Source organism: Castor canadensis, chromosome 15 (assembly GCF_047511655.1).
Source record: "Castor canadensis chromosome 15, mCasCan1.hap1v2, whole genome shotgun sequence".
Lineage (NCBI taxonomy): Eukaryota > Metazoa > Chordata > Mammalia > Rodentia > Castoridae > Castor > Castor canadensis.
The window spans coordinates 78,095,781-78,114,529 of record NC_133400.1 but is presented as its reverse complement, the minus strand read 5'-3'; the positions used below and the strand labels follow the sequence as shown (position 1 = coordinate 78,114,529).

Sequence of the window (18,749 nt, the reverse complement as noted above, 5' to 3'; positions counted from 1 at the left end):
CTGCAGTGCCATTCCTGACAGGCACGCAAGTTTCTTCTTCTTTCCTACACTTCACCTTTAAAACGTTTACCTTATTCATGTCAAATACTCTTTTCTCACCTACCTCCTTATTCATAAATCCCTCTTTAAGATAATTTTCAACCTCAGGTCTCAACGATATCTTAGGAAAAACGGACATCTTCTCCCCCCACCCCTATTTAAATTCTTCTTAAGAGAAAATGCCCGGAAACGATGTTTTTCTTTACGAAGAACAGCGTGCAGTCTGCGTAGCCAACGACAGGATGCCAGGACGGCAGGTGCTCAGGCAATCGCGAGGGACCGAGTTAAATGCGGGAACGCTTAGGACAGTCCGTGGTTTCTCCACTTTTGCCAAATCGGTTGCTGCTTGTTCGCCTCCACCTCTCGGCTTTGATCTCCTGGGGATGCTCGGGGAAGTCACTGACACATGCCACTCGCGCAGCAGAAAGAACGCAACAAACCGGCTAAGTGGCTGGATCTGCATTTACTGGGCACAGATTTGGAAACCCGGCTGGCAGCAGCTCTGGCGCTTTCTATTTTCAACTCCAATTTCCAACACTGCGCCAGCGGCTTCGCCAGGGAAAGCAACTTCCGATACGTCACTTCCAGCGCGCAGGGCCAACCCCCTCTCCCCGGCCGCCCAATCAGGAGCCGCACATGGCCGCTCTTCTGGCCTTTGAGGTAGTGCGCCCCGTGGGCGGTGCGTTTGCCGCTGCCAGCCTAGGAGGCGCTCTGCAGTGAGAGGTGGCGAACATGGGGAGCAAGCCGAGTTTATTATGGTGAAGGCATATATGGTGGCTTACATCGAACGGAAAGGGGAAGACATCGTTTACTTGGATAAGGCGAGGGACCCAATTACTGTCCTTCTGGTGACCTCCAAATATAGGTTAAGGCCAGAGTTTATTTGGTTATCAGCCACCTTTGGCTTTTTTTTTTTTTTTTTTCTTCTATACTTAAGGTTTTAACTCAGAACTTTTTGCTTGCTATGCAGGTACTCTACCACTTGAATTACACTTCCAGCCCCTTCAGCTCTGGTTATTTTGGAGACAGGGTCTCATCTGGACCCTGATCCTCCTATTTCAAGCCTCCTGCCCTAGCTGGTTGACCAGCACTGCCACCATGCTTAGCTTTTTCAGCCAACTTTTGAATTCGTGAAACTGTGTCTCTGAAACACATCAGACTTCACTTGTGAATAAACAACACTATACATATTTTTGAAAGTTGGAATACTGGTGTGTTATATCCATGAATGCTTGTAAAACTTAAAATTCACAGACTTTAAAATTGTTACAAGGCTAATGGCTACTTGTATCATAGTTGACATGTACTGTAGAGCATGGGAGAGCCTTGAAATAATCTTTTTCTTTTTTGTCATAATCTGATAAGGGAAAAGATTTGAAAGGCAAAAGGTACTTAACCAAAATAACAGCCATTTTGATTGAACAGTTAAGTAGTTTTGTCTCCTTGGCTGAAGTTTTGTTTTGTTTTTGCAGTACACCATTGTCATTTATAACCACAGGAAGGGTTTCTCTTGTCTTTTTCTCTTAAACTTTCACACTGAGTTTTAAAAATAGCTACCTTCAATGATACACTAACTCTTTGCCACTTGAATTACTGTAGCATGGTCATTATGCTATGCAACAACGGCAAGATGGTTAGCATTATGTTTGGGAGATGAGTAAACCAACGGTCTCTGAGCCAAAATCATTTTCCAGTCAGGCTAAAGACAATAGTAACTTGATTATTCAAATTACTAATCCAATACGTTGTCTTTCCACCATACCATATTTCTTTAGTAAATGCATGGAATTTTTTTGTGTGGTCAAATGATCTGAAACTGGTAAAGGAAATATCTAGAACACACATTTCCAAAGGAATTTTGGCATCCACCAAAAATTATTTTCATAAGAGATCAGGGAAAAGAGAGAACAAGTTGACCAGATTTTAAGTTCCATGAGGGCAGAGAGTTTACCTCACCACTTGGTACTCAGTGCCTAACACATAATAAGCACTTATAGAATGACTAAATGAATACATGAGTGGACATCTTTATGAAATATAGAAACTGATATTAAAGCATTATTTGCTCAAAATAACTTCACTAGTTTAGCACACTTAGTGTTGAGGACATTTAGATTTATCTTGACTAGACATTATAGTGACAGTCACATTGATGAAGAAGTCTCCATATTCTGAGGTTAGGAACAAGAAAAGCATGCTACAAATCTGAAGTTGGTATAGAGGATATACTATCTAAGCAAAGGAAGATCCCAACAGGAATACAGCCATTCAAGAGTCATGCAGGTTATATATTCTTTAAAGGGGTGGTACAGCACCCATGGGTGGATTGATGGGGAGAAGAAATCTCAGATATCATCTTAAATCTTGGTTCCTAGCACTCCAAAACTTAACTTTACAAAAAATTGTATTCCTTAGTATTCAATTTCATGGTGGGTAGCATAGAGAGATTGGGGGGAAATGCTTAGAAAGACTCCATAGGGTGATAATTTTCAAAGAAAGAAAAAAACTGGTTTAGATAATTACTTTCCTGTCAATACAAAAGAGAGCAACTAATTTCTATATAGTTTTTACTTTTTATATACATTCTTTGACACTGTTCGTTTACTTCTTTTACGACAACCAGGCTAGCCTTTTCTCTCTCAAAATGGTATTTCAGCCAAAGTTTTTTTTTTTCTTTTTTTGTAGTACTGTGGTCTGAACTCAGGGCCTCATGCTTACTAGGCAGGTGCTCTACCGCTTGAGCCACTCTACCAACCCTCAAAATGTCATTTTAACTTGATTCTGGGAGGAGTCCTAATTCTGGATTCTGGCTTTCTCCACTCAAGGAGAAGGTTCTTCCTTCCTGATTTTGTTTTTCTGAAACAGGGTCTCTTTTTGTAGTCCAGCTTGGCCTTGAATTTGAGATCCTCCTGCCTTAGCCTTCCCTGTGCTGTGATTACACTGTTGTGCCATCCTCCTACACCTATATGCTCACTCAGTCATCCATAAATCCAATCTACATCAGGACGGCATCTCTATCTAGTATGAGCTTCTCAGATATACATGGCTTCATTGGAGAAGGATCCTAAATTAGGATCTGTGTATCTGGGAAGCAGAAAAATGACTGAACATGATTCAGTTGAAAACGCTGCCAGGATAAAACAAACAAACAAGCCTTTGGAGTGGTTTATCTTAATTTCTAGAAATGCCAATATGTACTTTATAACTTCCTATTTTCCCTGCTGTTCTTATGGAACACTGAGGATTAGTTTACTACTGGGGACACTTAAGATCCAGCATTACCACTGCACTTAGATCCCTGCTTGCCTTGTCTTGAACATACCTTTCCCGCCTAGGAAAGGAACAAATTACATACATTCTGAAAATAAAAAGGTTTTAACTTGTGATTGGGGGGTTTATTAGGATTATTGGGTGATCCATCTCTTTGGAATTGTGAAGAATTTGACTTCTGAAAGTAGGCTACGTGGGTTCAAATTCTGGCTATAGTAGCTTCAGGCAAATTATTAAAGTTGTACCTTATTTTCCTCATTGTTAGAGATGATAGGTTCTATATTATAGTATTGCTAAAAACTAAATCAACTGGGTAAAGAGCTTTAAAGCAGTGCTGGAAAAAGGTCAACCCTCAAAAGAATGCTTGGGGGCACTTGTTGGAATGCCCATTTACTAAATGTGTGAGTCTTAAAAGTACAGGAAATGTTAATTTTTGTTGATTAAATTATGACCAAAGTCATATACTCAAGGATACTTTGACTTTGTAGATGCTTCAACATTCATGATATTATGGGTCGTTTGTGAACATAAAACAACACTGTCCAAATTTTACTAACATATTCTTCCTACTGACTAGAATGAGATATTAAATTTTTTTATCACCTACAACATCTACAAAGCATCTGTTTCTCAATATTTACTGAATGAAATCATATTGATTTCTTAGGCCATGTAGCAAAAGAGAATTTCCTATGGGAAATCTACCAATCACAACTCATCTGGAAAATGTCAACCAGACTAAAACTGCATTGGACATTACTTTAAAGGTTGAAGAGAGTTTTTAAAGAATAACTTTCATTCTTACTGGCAGAACACACAGTTCCTGGAATTCTCCTTTCAAAACATTTACAAATTGAACTAAGTTAACTGTGTAATAAATTGAATTAAATTCCAGCTGCAGCCAGTTCTTCCAAGTATCATCTGAAGTCAGTTTTATAATAGTTCTTTCTAAAAAATTCTATATGTATTTTTATTTAAGCTCCCTGAGTTGTTGAACATTTTTCATCCTTAAAATTTCAGTTCCTTTATTTTGTACTAAGTGCAGAGCGTATACATTGTTTTCATATTTTTGAAACTAGATAGAGATTTTACTGGGATTCTATTTTAATGAAAGTGACTTCCAGTTAACAATCAAAAAGTAAGTTATAATCCTAATGATAGTATTATTTTCCTTTTTATCATGACATTTTTCCCATTTCATGAATTCAAAATGTATTTTCCATTTTATAGGACAGTATTACCTCCTCTACATCAAGGGATACGCTGAAATTAGTTAAAAATATTTTTTGAAGGGATGTATTAAGAAAAACAAATCACAGATTATTAGGTTTCTAACTGCTCCATTTAAAAAGTATATTCTCAGAATTGTCTATTTTGGTTAAATTCTTGACAAGTATTCCTACTACAATTTAACTGATATATAGTTGATACAAATATACAATATGAACTTAGGTGTTAAAAATTGGTAAAAATTTCAAATTTCCCAATCTCCAAATAAAACTTCTTAATATGAAAACATATTTAAAAAACATTAGTGCAGTCCCATTATCAGGTAAGTTCATAGAAAAAAGTAAATTATAAAAAAAGTTCCTCACGGTAAAATTTTCAGGTATTTCTAAAGAATAGAACCAATACAAATACCAACAGTCCTACTCAAATACATCTATTCCACTTTGTCAAAACAACAATTCCTATTTGCTATCTACAAAGTATTATTAGGCCATCATAAAAATACTTGGTAAATCTGTAACTTTTTGCTTACTCTGCTTTTCAACAAATACTTTGCTCTTTTCAGAAACTTTCTTAGAAATCAGAAACAGAAAAGAGTAGTGTCATGACTAAAAACTTAAGAAGCTAATACAAAATCTAGTTTGTTTTTTAGTAATGAAGCTAGCAGTAAAAATGTCTCCTTGAGCTTCTGTTTACACAAACACAAAATCATTTGTGGGATCTGGGGTCCAATTTATGATCATTAAAGTTAAACCTGCCTAGGCTTCGTGCGTCCCTTTTCCTCTTCGTGCGTCAAGATTTGCCTCTAACATCAGGAAGTCACAGCACATCGTCCTTCATCCATTTTGAAGGGTCTTGGGACCGAAGCGTGGGAAGACATCATAATCTATGCACTTCTTTTTGTACAGCATGTTCAAAGGCCATGCTGCCAGGGGTAAAATCCTCCCTCTTGACTACAGTCAGTGGTCTCTTCAATCATGCTTGCTCCATCAGTTTTGTCTCATTTCGGACTGTGCTTTTCTTTTGAAATGGCTTAGGGACGGATTTTAACTTGCAACCAACGAAGATACCTAATGCTCGGCACAGCTGCGGTGGGAGGGGAGGGAGGACCGTTGGCGGATACCGGGACTCTATGGCTCGTCTCCCGATCTATTCTAATCGGAATTCAGAATCACGCACATCCCCAAGTCGGCCTGCCCCAGGAACAGGAAGAGGTCAGTAAAGAGAAAAGCACTTCTCACTGCAATGCAGCCAGAGGACAGCAAACCGCGGTCACTACACCGGAAAAATGCGGCCTTTTCCGTTTTTAGAGGCCAGCGTCGCGGGTCGGTGAGACCCAAGGACCTGAACCGGGTAAACATTTCTCAGAAGTGACAAGAGGGCAAGCACGCGCGAACGGAAATTCCCTAAACTCCTTATCAGCACCCCTTCAGAAGCCAGCCAGCCAGCTCCGAGCCAGCCTACCGGAAGTGCGACCGCAGGAAACGCCACGTCGGAGGCGTGCGTTGACGTAAGCGCGCTTACGTCACGCGCCATCCTTCCGGCGATGGGTGGTCCTGGGATCCGGAGGGGAGGAGGAGCGGAGGCGGGGCTTAGGGCTGGTGGAGACTCCGGTGGGTGGGTGGGTTCAGACCGAGGGGACTACGGGTCGGCGTTAGGCTCAGCGATCTCGAAACAAAGGACTGTCTGGTGGGGAGTCTGCGCGGCACCCTGTGTCCGGTATCTGAGCGGCTGATCGCGGCTTCTTAGCCAACCAGTGCCCGCGTCTCGCGGTCCTCGGTTCCCCACAGCCAGCGCCGCGGAGGGGTGGGGGGCGGGGGGCCGCCGGCGCAGCGGCACCTGCTGCTGAGGGACCCCGCGGCCTGCCTAGGTGCCCATGATGGGGCTGATCTTCGCGAAACTGTGGAGCCTCTTCTGTAACCAAGGTGAGGAGGATGGAGCTGCGCTGCGGCACGAAGCCGAGGCGCAGAAGGGGTCAGCGAGGCAGGGCTCTGGGCTGATGGAGGGTGCCGAGGTGCCGAGGGGCAGACTGGATGGAGAATGTACCGGGGAGACTGGGGTTTGGGGAGCCGCGGGGAGGGAGTCGGAGAGAAGGCAAACAGTACTGGAGGATTTGGGCGAAGCAGACTGGAAAACACTTAATGATGCCTGGAAGCGGTTCGAGCACCTTTTCTATCTCCATTAAGCATTGCACGTCTGTTTCGCCCCAGGATACGTCCGCCCCGAAGCCTAAAACTCTTCCTTTTTCTTATTTTCTTTCATTTCTAAGCTAGCGTCGCTTGGTTTTGCGCCCTGCTGTCCAAGCCAGCGCACCTCACGTCTCTCTGATTTCTCCTGCTCTTTGGGACTCGGGAATGGGTTCTATCGCGATGCTTGCTTTTCTGGAAATCTTCATTTCCCAACCCCCCCCTTTTTTTAGGCGTTTACAAAAACTAAGTGCTTTCGATTATGTGTAAGATGTTACGTGTCCGTAATTAGTCTGGAACAGGTTTTGAGACACCTAGAAGTTGCAAGTCCAGAGGGCCAAGAAGTTGTAAAACCTGTTCTGAGTCAGAATGAGAGGTGATGTCTTGGGAAAAGAGTAAATGTCCGCCAAAAAAAAAAAAAGGCATCCTTTTAATAGAATGGTTTCCTAGTAATTTCAACCAGTTTTAAATGCAACTAGTCTCATTTTGCTGGGCATAATTTACAAACATTTTTGGTTTTATCATGGTATCAAACATTATTATTCATGTGCGTATTTTTTTTTCTGGATTTAGGAAGTCGGAAGGAATGCAAATGGTTTTAGTTCACTTGCTCTGTAAATTGATAAGGACACTGAAATAGTCCTTTTCAAGGTTATAAATGTAGATACATGTACACACATATGTGTGTGCAGTTACCACTGATAAATACCACTTTTTAAGTGACTTCAAAGCAGCCCGAATTCCTTGAATATTACCCTTAAATTTAATGAATATTCCCTTAAATTTAATGCAGTATTTTTCTACAGTTTACGTTTTCTAATCCTTGTTTTTTAAATTCACTATACAAAGAATTGTAACACATAATTAAAAGCATAAAGATTGGTAATATCACTCGTTTATAACATCACCCGAATTTAAGAAACAAAAATTCCCCAAGTATTTTCCTTTCCCTGTGTACACCATCCCATTCCCTTTTCTCCCTTTTCCTCTTTATTATTGCAGTTTATCTTTTTTCATTTGAGGCTTCCATAATCAGACTGGAAGGGAATAAAAGATGTGAAAGGAAAACTGAGAAAATGGTGAATGACATTCGACATTCATGGGCAACTTTTTATAATGACATAATTAATTGTTCAGGACTTGTAAGTCCCCATTTTTACTTAGACTTTTTCTTTAACTTTAGTTCAACTGGTGGTCATTGTGTTATTCTCATTCTTGTAACGTTTACTCATTGTCCATAAACCAGTGAGTGTTAGAATTAGGCAAAGGAAGTACAGATTCAAAACAAAACAAAAAGCATACTTTGTCCCAAAACAAGCAAAGATTATAAATTAGACTGGCATAGAAAAGTGCAGTGTGGTTAGTTATGTAACAGGTATTTGTAAAAATGTAGTGATGACTCTCAGGTGGGTCCTGAAGATTGCAGAACAAGGTATACTTGAACTTCATGATGATTAGGAGTTATGGAGGCACTCTAGATACACTAAGTGGAATGGGGCATATATTCTAGGCAGAAGGACTCATGCAAAAAGAGGAATGAAATAATTTGGCATGTTTTAGAAGCCGAAACTAATTTTTAGTTTGGCTGTACAGTATCTTAGCTTGCTTGTTCAGAGTTAAAGGAGGTGGGATTGAAGAGGTAGATGGGGAAACCAGACCATAGAAACCCTCAGATCAACATCTGAGACATTAAACTGTAAAGAGCAGGCAGTGAGAGCCTTGAAGAGTTAGCTCTTTGGGTGTTTTTCTTTTAGTTTTTCAGCAGGAGAATTGTGGGATCAGAGTCTTACTTAGTCTATATTGTTTGCTTTCTGTATCAACAAAATTAACTACCAATCTAAGCTTTCCCGTTTTTACTGCTTTACACGTCTAATCCAGAAGCACCCAGTTTGGGTTGTGTATTGGAAGAATGTTCCCAAATCCCCTCTTTAGATCAGAATGAAGTGGAATGGCCTGGTCTCAAGCGTAAGGTAGTTCCAATGTGCAGTTCCAAACTATTAATCTTACCTCACGCACTCTGTTCCCTTACCTTTTGTTCAGTGTTTCCTTTTAATATTTCCAACCTTTTTGGGGGCTTTTTGTGGGGAGGGGGAGGGTTGGTAGCATTTTAGAGCCTAAGCATCTTCTCATATGTGGGATACTTTCTGGGAATAAGTACATTAAACACATACTGTCTAAGTAAGGCAATTTAAAGATACGTAATTAATCCTTACAGTTTTGTATTGCTTAATTTTAAGCTATAAGACTGATATTTTGAAGGAAATTATCATTGAAGGAAATAATTTTGCAATCTGATTTCCTTTGCAAACATTTTATTGGTGGTTGTACATCTGTGTTTTTATAAAATGTGTACTGTGTGTGTGTGGTATCATTAAACTCACCTCTAAAGTTTGACATTCTTAGTTTTCTTAACTTTCATAGGCATTGTCTCTTTCTCTTTGTGTGGTGACTATACACACTTGACCATACACACTCGTCCTCAGATTTTTCTGTTGTTATCCAGAAAGACAAATGAAATAAGTTTTCACTGTAGTTCATTTGATAAACACTTAATAATAATCATTTCTTTCTCATCAGTGAATTTCATGTCACCAGCTTAAGCACCGATATCCAACTTTTTATCATATCCAACTTATTTTCATTCCTGACTGCCCAAATCTTGTGTCTTACATCTTAGATAATTCTGCTCTTAATTCTGGATTTTTACTGGTTTCAACATATCAAACTTAAACTTTTCATCTTTCTTTTCCCTGTGTACCATTGTTCATCCATACCTTTGTAAAGTTCAGTCCATCATTCAGATTTTGATCAAGTCTCACTCTTCAGAGTGACCTTCTTTGACCACTTTATAAAAAATAGTATTCTTACCAACCTTTAGCACTCATCTCTGTTTACTAAGTTTACTAAACTCTGTTTAAAAAGTTTACTAAACTTTTTCTGAGTATGTCATTGTATTGTAAATTTATTGTCTTGTGCGTTTTTTTCTTTTAGTAGAAATAACTCCTTTAGGCTTGAAATTTGTCTTATTCACCACTATATTTCCAGGGCCTAGCATATGTGTTCATTTTGGGTGCTAACTTTAAGCCATTTTTTGTTTTATTCAAACATTAAAATTTTATATCAAAGTAACATATCATTGCTTCCTTTTTCTTTTTCTTTCTTTCTTCTTTTTAAGAAAGGGTCTTCCTATTTAGCCCAGGTTGGCTTCCGATTTGGCAGTCCTCCTGCTGCAGGCTCTGAAAGTGCTGGGATTACATGTGTGTACCACTACACCAAGCTACGTTGTTTTTAAAAAGTCAAATAATGCTGGAGTCTTGTACTCTTAACATTTGTTTCTCAGTGCTGTATACGTCCTTATTTCTGAGTACAGTATGTATTTGGAAATTTTATAGACATTACCATTTGTCCTACTATGGTAGAAGAGAAAGTGCTTTTATACCTTTTTCCCTTCATCATCCCAGTATGGACTTGTGGTTTAATCTACACTCTCATCTTTTTTTTATTGTGAGTTAAAGTTTTGTTACTATGGAGCCATAGTGTACTATAGTTATGTTTCCTTTTTTTCCTACAGTTTTCCCTTGAGGTCTTAGGTTTTTTTTTTTTTTTTGTTACATTTGTCTAAGAAGTTTCACAATATTCCAGTCTTTTCTGTAGCTCACCTTGAACCTAGCAGATGGTGTATCTTTTCTTCCCACATTCTTAGTCTTTCATCTTACTCCAAACCGGAAATTTCCCTCTGCTTGGTACACAGCTGTTGAGGGCCTATCTTTGCTGTCATTCTAAGTATTTCCTATAGTTTTCTATTTTCTTAAACTATATCTTCCATCTTTATGTTAACTTTTATGAAGAGGATCCTTTAAATATTTCCTGCAAAGGCATCTTTAAGTGGCAAATTTCAAATGCCTAAAAAGTGATAAATCCTTTCTTTTGACTTATAATTGGGCTGGCTATACAATTATGACTTGGAAAACATTTCTGTCAGAATTTTGAAGGCATCATCTTGACCTCCAACTTCAGTATTGTTTAGAAGATCTATAGCGTTCTTGATTTTTTTCTTTTCTGTTTCTATGAGTTTCTAAAATTTTCTGTTTATCCCTGGTATTTTGAAGTTTCAAAGGGATATACCTTACGTATTTTTTAATTTATTTTTGTGTGATATCTATACCTTTTCAACCTTTTGGTTTTAGGAAATTTTTTTAAATTTCCCTTGGACTTTCTTCTTTTCCTTTTTTGGATATCTTATAGTTTATATTGGATATCAAAGATTCTCTCCTAGTACTTTTTAAAAGTACTTTTTGAGTTATTTCCTTTGTCTTCCAATCCTCCCATTGAATATTTTGGTTCAACTACCATTTTTTTGTTGTTGTTGTTGTTGTTTATAAAAGCTTTTTCTAAATTTCTCAGTATTTCATATTGTTCTTATGGCATTGTTTCATGAATGCTATTCTCCAGTTTCTTTGAAATTTGCTTTGTTCTCTAATTTTGTTTCCTTTTTTTTATTTGCAGGACTGGGTTTTGAACTCAAGGCTTAACTCTTGCAAAGCAGGCACTCTACCACTTGAGCTATACCTCTGTCCTTCCATATATTTTTGAATTAGCTTTTTATGTTGGAAGCTTTCCCCATAGCACTTTTGTAAGCAAATGTTGCATGGATAAACTGCTGTTTTGTTCATTCATTTGCATCTTGATGGATTATAATACTATTGCGAGTACTTTTAAACCTTATTAAAAGTACATATTTTCATTTTTTTTTGAAGTTAGTATGTAGGAGAGTACTTTCTAAGTCAGAATAGAAATATGATTAGTAGGTATTATAAGAAGCTGTTAGATAATGTGTAAGTTGTTATAACTATTTATACTCTTAGCAGCAGTGTTGGATGTGTAGTATGTCTTGTAGCTTTAATTTACATTTTTTTGGCAACTACTGGGTGTGTTATTTTTTATGTTCTTATTTGCCATTTTATATATTCCTTTGATGGCACCTAATATCCTTTCCCATTTTTAAAAATTTAGGCCTTTTATTATGTAATTTTAGGAATTACTAATATATTCTGAAGTTACTTTCCTTGTCAGATTTATGTTTTGTGTATATTTTCCCCCAATCTGTGGCTTGGACCTTGAGCATGCTAGGCAGATGGTCTACCACTGAGCTTTCCCCCTTACCTCCTATTTATTTTCTTAATGGGAATTTTACTGAGTAGAAAATTTTAATTTTGGTCAAGTCTTCTAATTTATCCAAAAAAATTTTTTATAGCTCTTGCTTTCAGTTTCCTCTTTAAGGAAGATACCAGCTCCTTTTCATCTAGAAACTTCAGCTAGTATGCTTAAGTCAGCATTCCACGTCAGATTTTGGGATTATGATATGTATGATGTATGGATTGTGTTTCATTTTTTTTTTTACATGAACATAATTTTCTGAAGACTACCCCTCATGGATTGCTTTAGAGCCTTTGTTGAAACTCAGATGATGATCTCTCTCTCTCTCTCTCCCTCTCTCTCTCTCTCTCTCTCTCTCTCTCTCTCTCTCTCTCTCTCTCTCGTGTATGTATGTGTGTGTGTTTTCTCTATGCAATATGACCTTCTCTAGCTCATATTGCATAATGTTCATTACTATACCTTTTGGTGAATTTTGAAGTCTGATGGTCAGAGTCTACTGACTTTGTTTTATTAACCTTGTAAGCAAAAAGATTTCCATTTTTTCTTTCTGGTTTCTATTTTACTAATTCTTGCTGTTTGTTTCCTTTCTTCTACTTACTTTAGATTTCACTTTTTTCACTACTAGTTTTTAAGGACAGAACACTCTGGTATTGTTTTTGCCTCTTATTTTCAAACATAAACATTTCAAAACTATAAATGTCATGCTGGGGCTGGGGAGATGGGGGTTCAATGGGAGAGTATTTGCTTAGTATTTGTGAGGATCTAGATTCCATCCCCAGCCCAGCCCCTCTGCCCCCCAAAAAAATACTAGGGTGTGGTAGTGCAGGCCTGGAATCTCAGCATTTAAGAGGCTGAGGCAGGAAGATCTAGAGTTCAGGGCCAGCCTGGGCTACATAACTAGACCCAGTCTCAAAACAAGAACAAAAAAAAAAGCTATAGATGCTGTGTATGGGTATACTTTTAATAGGTTGTATTTCAATATTCAGTTTGAAATATATTTTGTACAATTTCTTTTTTTACCTATAGATAATTTAAATGTGAATGTATTATCTAGGTTGCAAATACTTGATTTTTTTTTTTACATAGCTTAATCTTGGTTCCTAATGTAATTTCCTTGTGATTGGAAATACACTCTTAAGATTTCCATTGTATTTCAAACTTATTGAAACTTTAGGGGGAGGTGGTAATAGGATTTGAACTCAGAGCCTTGTGCTTTCTAGGCAAGTGCCCTACCACTTGAGCCACACCTCCAGCCTTTTTTGCTTTAGGTTATTTTTTAGGTAGAGTCTTGTGGTTTTTGCCCAGCCAGCCTGAAACATAATCCTCATATGCCTGTTGCATAGCTGGGATTACAGGCATGTCTCACCATGCCTGGATTGTTTCTTGAGTGATGTCTTGCTAACTTTTTTTGTACTGGCTGTACTCTAACCATGATCCTCCCAGTCTGACTCCTGAGTAGCTGGGATTGTAGGTGTGAACCACCCATCTGACCTGAGCCTGTTTTTTAAATGGTCTACTTGTCACCTGTTTTGGTCTGTGTACCATTTGCACTTGAAAAGAACATGTGTCTTACATTTGTGTGTAATGTTTTATAAATGTTCTTTAGGTTAAGGTGGTTGCCAGTACTGTTCAGACCTAATATTTATTTATTTTTATTGTTGTACTAGAGGTACATTGTGACACATACAAAAGTTCTTACAATATGTATCATAGTTGAATTCATCCCGCCATCATTCTCCTTTTTACCTCTTCCCCCATTCCTGGAATAGTTTCAACAGGTCAAGTTTTTCCATTTATATGCATGTGTATATGGAATTTCCACGATACTCCCTTTCCTTATATCCTTCCTCCTCCCACTGGTACCCACCCCCCAGACAGGACTTGTCAACCTTTAATATTTAAATGTTTATTTCTCAAAGCATTTTGCTGAATCTTGCTTTTTTTAATTCACTATGAAAGTCTCTCCCTCTTAATTGGAATCTTTAGACCAATTCTAGTTGGAATCTTTAGTTCCATTTTAATTGAATTGCTTTGGGCAGTTTATTGATGTGGTTGGATTTGTTGTATCAAGCTCTGCTGTTTCAGTGTTTACTCCTTGTTCCATCTGCTTTTGTTTATTGTTACACTGTTCCTTCTCTGTTTCCACTTTCTTTTGGGTTAAGTGGGGTTTTTGTAGAATTCCATTTTATTCACTTTTTACTCCTTATATTCCTTTTATGATCCCTTTAGCAATTACGTTTTTGCAGTCTACCAAGATTTAATAATGTAACACTTCTTATAAAATATACTGAATTGGAAGTGTAAAGTTGCATTGTCCTCCTCTATCCCTTTATGCTGAATAGTCTTGTCTTTCATAGCTACAAATTTTATAAATGTCACAAAATAAAATGCTGCAGTTTTTGCCACAGTCACCTATACTTTAAAGTTTTAAGAGAAAGGTAAAATTTTCTCTTATGTACCCACATTACTGTTTTTGCGGCTTTTAATTTCTCTCTACTGTAATTCCCTTAAAGTATAAGATCTGTAGCATTTTTGTAATGTAGCTCTGTTTGTGATTAATCTTTTATTTAAAAATGTCTTCAGTTTGTCTTTTTTATTTTTGGCAATACTGGGGTTTGAACTCAGAACCTCATGCTTTGCTAGGCAATAACTCTACCACTTGAGGCACTCCCGAACAGTTTTTTATTTTAGGTATTTTCCAGATAGGGTCTCTGGAACTATGTCCAGGCTGGGTTCAAACTGACTGTGATCCTTCTGATCTCTGCCTCCTGAGTAACTAGGATTACAGGCCTGAGCGGGGGCAGTTTTTATTTATTTGTTTGTTTGTTTATTTTTTTTTGGCAATTCTGGGGTTTAAACTCAGGGCCTCACGCTTGCTATGCAGGTGCTCTACCCTTTGAGCTACTCCACTAGCTCAACCTTTATTCTTAAAGTAGATGTTTGCTGAGTACAGCATACTAGGTTGATTGCTTGTTCCTTTAGTATGTTATAGTCATAGTTTCACTGGTCTCCATTCTTTTATTATGAGACCTTAGCTAACATTCATATCTCACTTACTTTTATGTAGTCTGGCATTTTACTCCAGTTGCTTTCACAGTTTTCCTTTTCTCTTTAGTTTTCAACTAATTAACCATGCTGTACCTAGCTTTGCTTTTCTTTGTACTTTTCCTATTTGGAATTAACTGAGCTCCAGTTTGAACTTTTTTTTTTTCATATTTTTGTACTGACCCAATTTACTTTTTTGACTTGTTTTAAATCATTTTTCCCAAACTCCCCAACATAAAGCATTTGTAAAGTTGTAATGACAATTTACTGAGAATCAGTGTTTGAAAAGGAACAAACCTAAAATAGAAACTATGAAAAATACATCTCAGATACTAAAAGTACTGTTCTGTGAAGCTTTCATTTGTTGTGTCGTTCCTAGGTCATGATGTCAAATACAGTTTTTAACTGTAGTCAGGGTCAAACAAGCTTAAAAACCATGGATTAGTCTGTACCTTCTAGATCATAACTTTCCTATGGGCAACATTTGAATTTTCTAGATAGTTAAATATAGTGGAACAGTTTCAGTATGTTCTTGTCAATGCCTTCTTGTCATTCCTTTTGTTCAGTGATCTGGGGAAACACATCTTTCTTATCTCTTTAGGCATTTATTTTCTACCTAGACTGTGAACTTACTGTGTATTGCTAAGTATGATCTACTCATACTCTTTGATCTTGTAGTTCTGTCTATATTTAGTCCTTTTGTTTACCAAGTTATTTTTCTTCTACCTAATAAGGTATTCTTTTTTAATAGTTGTATCATGGTAAGGACTCAAGTTTTGTCACAAAAATGAGAGTACCACATTGGGAAACCATTATAGCCAAACTTTAAAAAGTAAGTTATTTTATCTAGTCTGTTACTAATGTATAAATAGTGTTAAAAGATGAGTAGGAGTGCAGTATACCATCTTCATAGTTGAGAGCTCCATCTCTGGAATCGAATGCCTGGCTAAGATTCTCTTTTCCTTCCCAGCAGCATGACATTGAACAAGTTATTCAGTCTAGTACTGTAAAATGAGAAATAATATCATTTTCTCAAAGAATAATCATGAAGGCTAACTTATATAATGTGCTTGAAACCTAGAATGACTACTAGAATATCCCTTTTTATTATTGTCATTTTCCGTCCTTAGCTGAGAGTTAGAATCTAGATCTTGATTATCCTTAAGACTAGCACCATGTGTATCTCTATATCTGTTACTTTGTACCAGTGATGCTGTGTTTTAAGTACTTCTTTACACACCTTACTTTAAGATTCTGGAGGGCAAAGTCCTTGCCTTGTTCATCTTACTCACAAATATCAGTGTCAGGCATTTAATGAACTCAGTAAATGCTGACTTGTTGAATCATCAGATTTATATTGCTGCTGTGAAAAAATTTAGGTATCTAGGAGTGTGGCTTCTGTACTGAGAGTGGGAGGATGTTAAAGCACAAGGAAGGATGACTCATACCTGTAATCCCAGCTGTTCTTGGGGTGAAGATTAGGAGGATTGCAGTTTAAGGCCAGCTAAGACAAAAATTTGGGAAGACCCCATCTGAACACAAAGTCTGGGTGTGATGTGATATCTCTATAATCTCAGCTACACAAGAGGCTGTGGGGAGGAGGATTGAGGTCTAGGCTGCCCATGCCAAAAAAAAATGCAAGACCCTGCCTGAAAAATAAATAAAGCCAAAAAGGAAAGGAAAGGAAACATGACTCAACTATACAGTACCTGCCTAGTAACTGGGGAGGGAAGTTAATATAGTATACTAGAAATAGCATAAGGATAACTTTTAGTTTTCATTGTGTTATTATATACCTGCATTTACTGAACTTTTTAAAGGACCTTTCTTTCCTTATCTACAAAATAAGCAAAGTGACTAAAGTCAGTAATTCTGTGATCTTTTGGAATTCTGGGTTCCTCAGGTGAGAAGACAGAGATGAATCTCAAGTTCTGCAGTCTGTTCCTCCTCATAATGTCATTCTTTAAGAATAGGTCTGAGGGTGTGGCCCAAGTGGTACAGCACCTGCCTAGCAAATGTGAGGCCCTGAGTTCAAACCCCAGCACTACCTAAGGAAGTTAACTGATATTGTAATATAAGGGTAGAATTAGGAATTTTGGGCTTATTTATTTTCAGGAATCAGCCTTCTTTGTATGGTCATCATCCAGGCCATTTAGGTCTCAGATTGTGACATCACGTCCTCTTATAGTTGACTGCCTACCCTTTTGCAATAATTCAGACATATTCTGCAAATGCTGTATTTCAGTTTTGCTGGATCACCCCTTTGGCATTTTAAATCTGCTTGGTTACATGGTTGCTTACATGTAAAGACTTGCTCTAGTCACCTGACAGTGAAGGGACAGATAGTACTACCTAATAGGTAGTAGCCACTCTTTCATATTATTATTTTTTTTTCATTTTTCTTTTATTATTCATATGTGCATACAAGGCTTGGTTCATTTCTCCCCCCTGCCCCCACCCCCTCCCTTACCACCCACTCCACCCCCTCCCTATCCCCCCCCAATACCCAGCAGAAACTATTTTGCCCTTATTTCTAATTTTGTTGTAGAGAGAGTATAAGCAATAATAGGAAGGAACAAGGGTTTTTGCCGGTTGAGATAAGGATAGCTATACAGGGCATTGACTCACATTGATTTCCTGTGCGTGGGTGTTACCTTCTAGGTTAATTCTTTTGATCTACCTTTTCTCTAGTACCTGTTCCCCTTTTCCTTTTGGCCTCAGTTGCTTTAAGGTATCTGCTTTAGTTTCTCTGCATTAAGGGCAACAAATGCTAGCTAGTTTTTTAGGTGTCTTACCTATCCTCACCCCTCCCTTGTGTGCTCTCGCTTTTATCATGTGCTCATAGTCCAATCCCCTTGTTGTGTTTGCCCTTGATCTAATGTCCACATATGAGGGAGAACATACGATTTTTGGTCTTTTGAGCCAGGCTAACCTCACTCAGAATGATGTTCTCCAATTCCATCCATTTACCAGCGAATGATAACATTTCGTTCTTCTTCATGGCTGCATAAAATTCCATTGTGTATAGATACCACATTTTCTTAATCCATTCGTCAGTGCTGGGGCATCTTAGCTGTTTCCATAACTTGGCTATTGTGAATAGTGCCGCAATAAACATGGATGTGCAGGTGCCTCTGGAGTAACAGTCTTTTGGGTATATCCCCAAGAGTGGTATTGCTGGATCAAATGGTAGATCAATGTCCAGCTTTTTAAGTAGCCTCCAAATTTTTTTCCAGAGTGGTTGTACTAGTCTACATTCCCACCAACAGTGTGAGAGGGTTCCTTTTTCCCCGCATCCTCGCCAACACCTGTTGTTGGTGGTGTTGCTGATGGTGGCTATTCTAACAGGGGTGAGGTGGAATCTTAGCGTGGTTTTAATTTGCATTTCCTTTATTGCTAGAGATGGTGAGCATTTTTTCATGTGTTTTCTGGCCATTTGAATTTCTTCTTTTGAGAAAGTTCTGTTTAGTTCACGTGCCCATTTCTTTATTGGTTCATTAGTTTTGGGAGAATTTAGTTTTTTAAGTTCCCTGTATATTCTGGTTACCAGTCCTTTGTCTAATGTATAGTTGGCAAATATTTTCTCCCACTCTGTGGGTGTTCTCTTCAGTTTAGAGACCATTTCTTTTGATGAACAGAAGCTTTTTAGTTTTATGAGGTCCCATTTATCTATGCTATCGCTTAGTTGCTGTGCTGCTGGGGTTTAATTGAGAAAGTTCTTACCTATACCTACTAACTCCAGAGTATTTCCTACTCTTTCTTGTATCAACTTAAGAGTTTGGGGTCTGATATTAAGATCCTTGATCCATTTTGAGTTAATCT

The 18,749-nt window shown here is 38.0% G+C and overlaps 2 protein-coding genes across 4 annotated transcripts in view; one reads left to right on the top strand and one right to left on the bottom strand.

Moving 5' to 3' along the window:
• Nsun6 (NOP2/Sun RNA methyltransferase 6) overlaps window positions 1-6,039 on the bottom strand; it is a 43,913-nt gene extending 37,874 nt beyond the window's left edge. The window contains exon 1 of one of the 3 annotated variants that reach the window (XM_074056575.1): window positions 104-6,039. In XM_074056575.1, the coding sequence (XP_073912676.1) occupies window positions 104-178 (75 nt within the window). In that variant the 5' untranslated portion in view covers window positions 179-6,039. The remainder of the gene's footprint in view (window positions 1-103) is intronic. The other 2 variants (XM_020185528.2, XM_074056577.1) reach the window with 2 other exon arrangements.
• A 118-nt stretch (window positions 6,040-6,157) lies between these two features.
• Window positions 6,158-18,749, top strand: part of Arl5b (ARF like GTPase 5B) — a 35,625-nt gene continuing 23,033 nt past the window's right edge. The window contains exon 1 of the mRNA XM_020185526.2: window positions 6,158-6,464. Coding sequence (XP_020041115.1) covers window positions 6,416-6,464 — 49 coding nt within the window. The 5' untranslated portion in view covers window positions 6,158-6,415. The remainder of the gene's footprint in view (window positions 6,465-18,749) is intronic.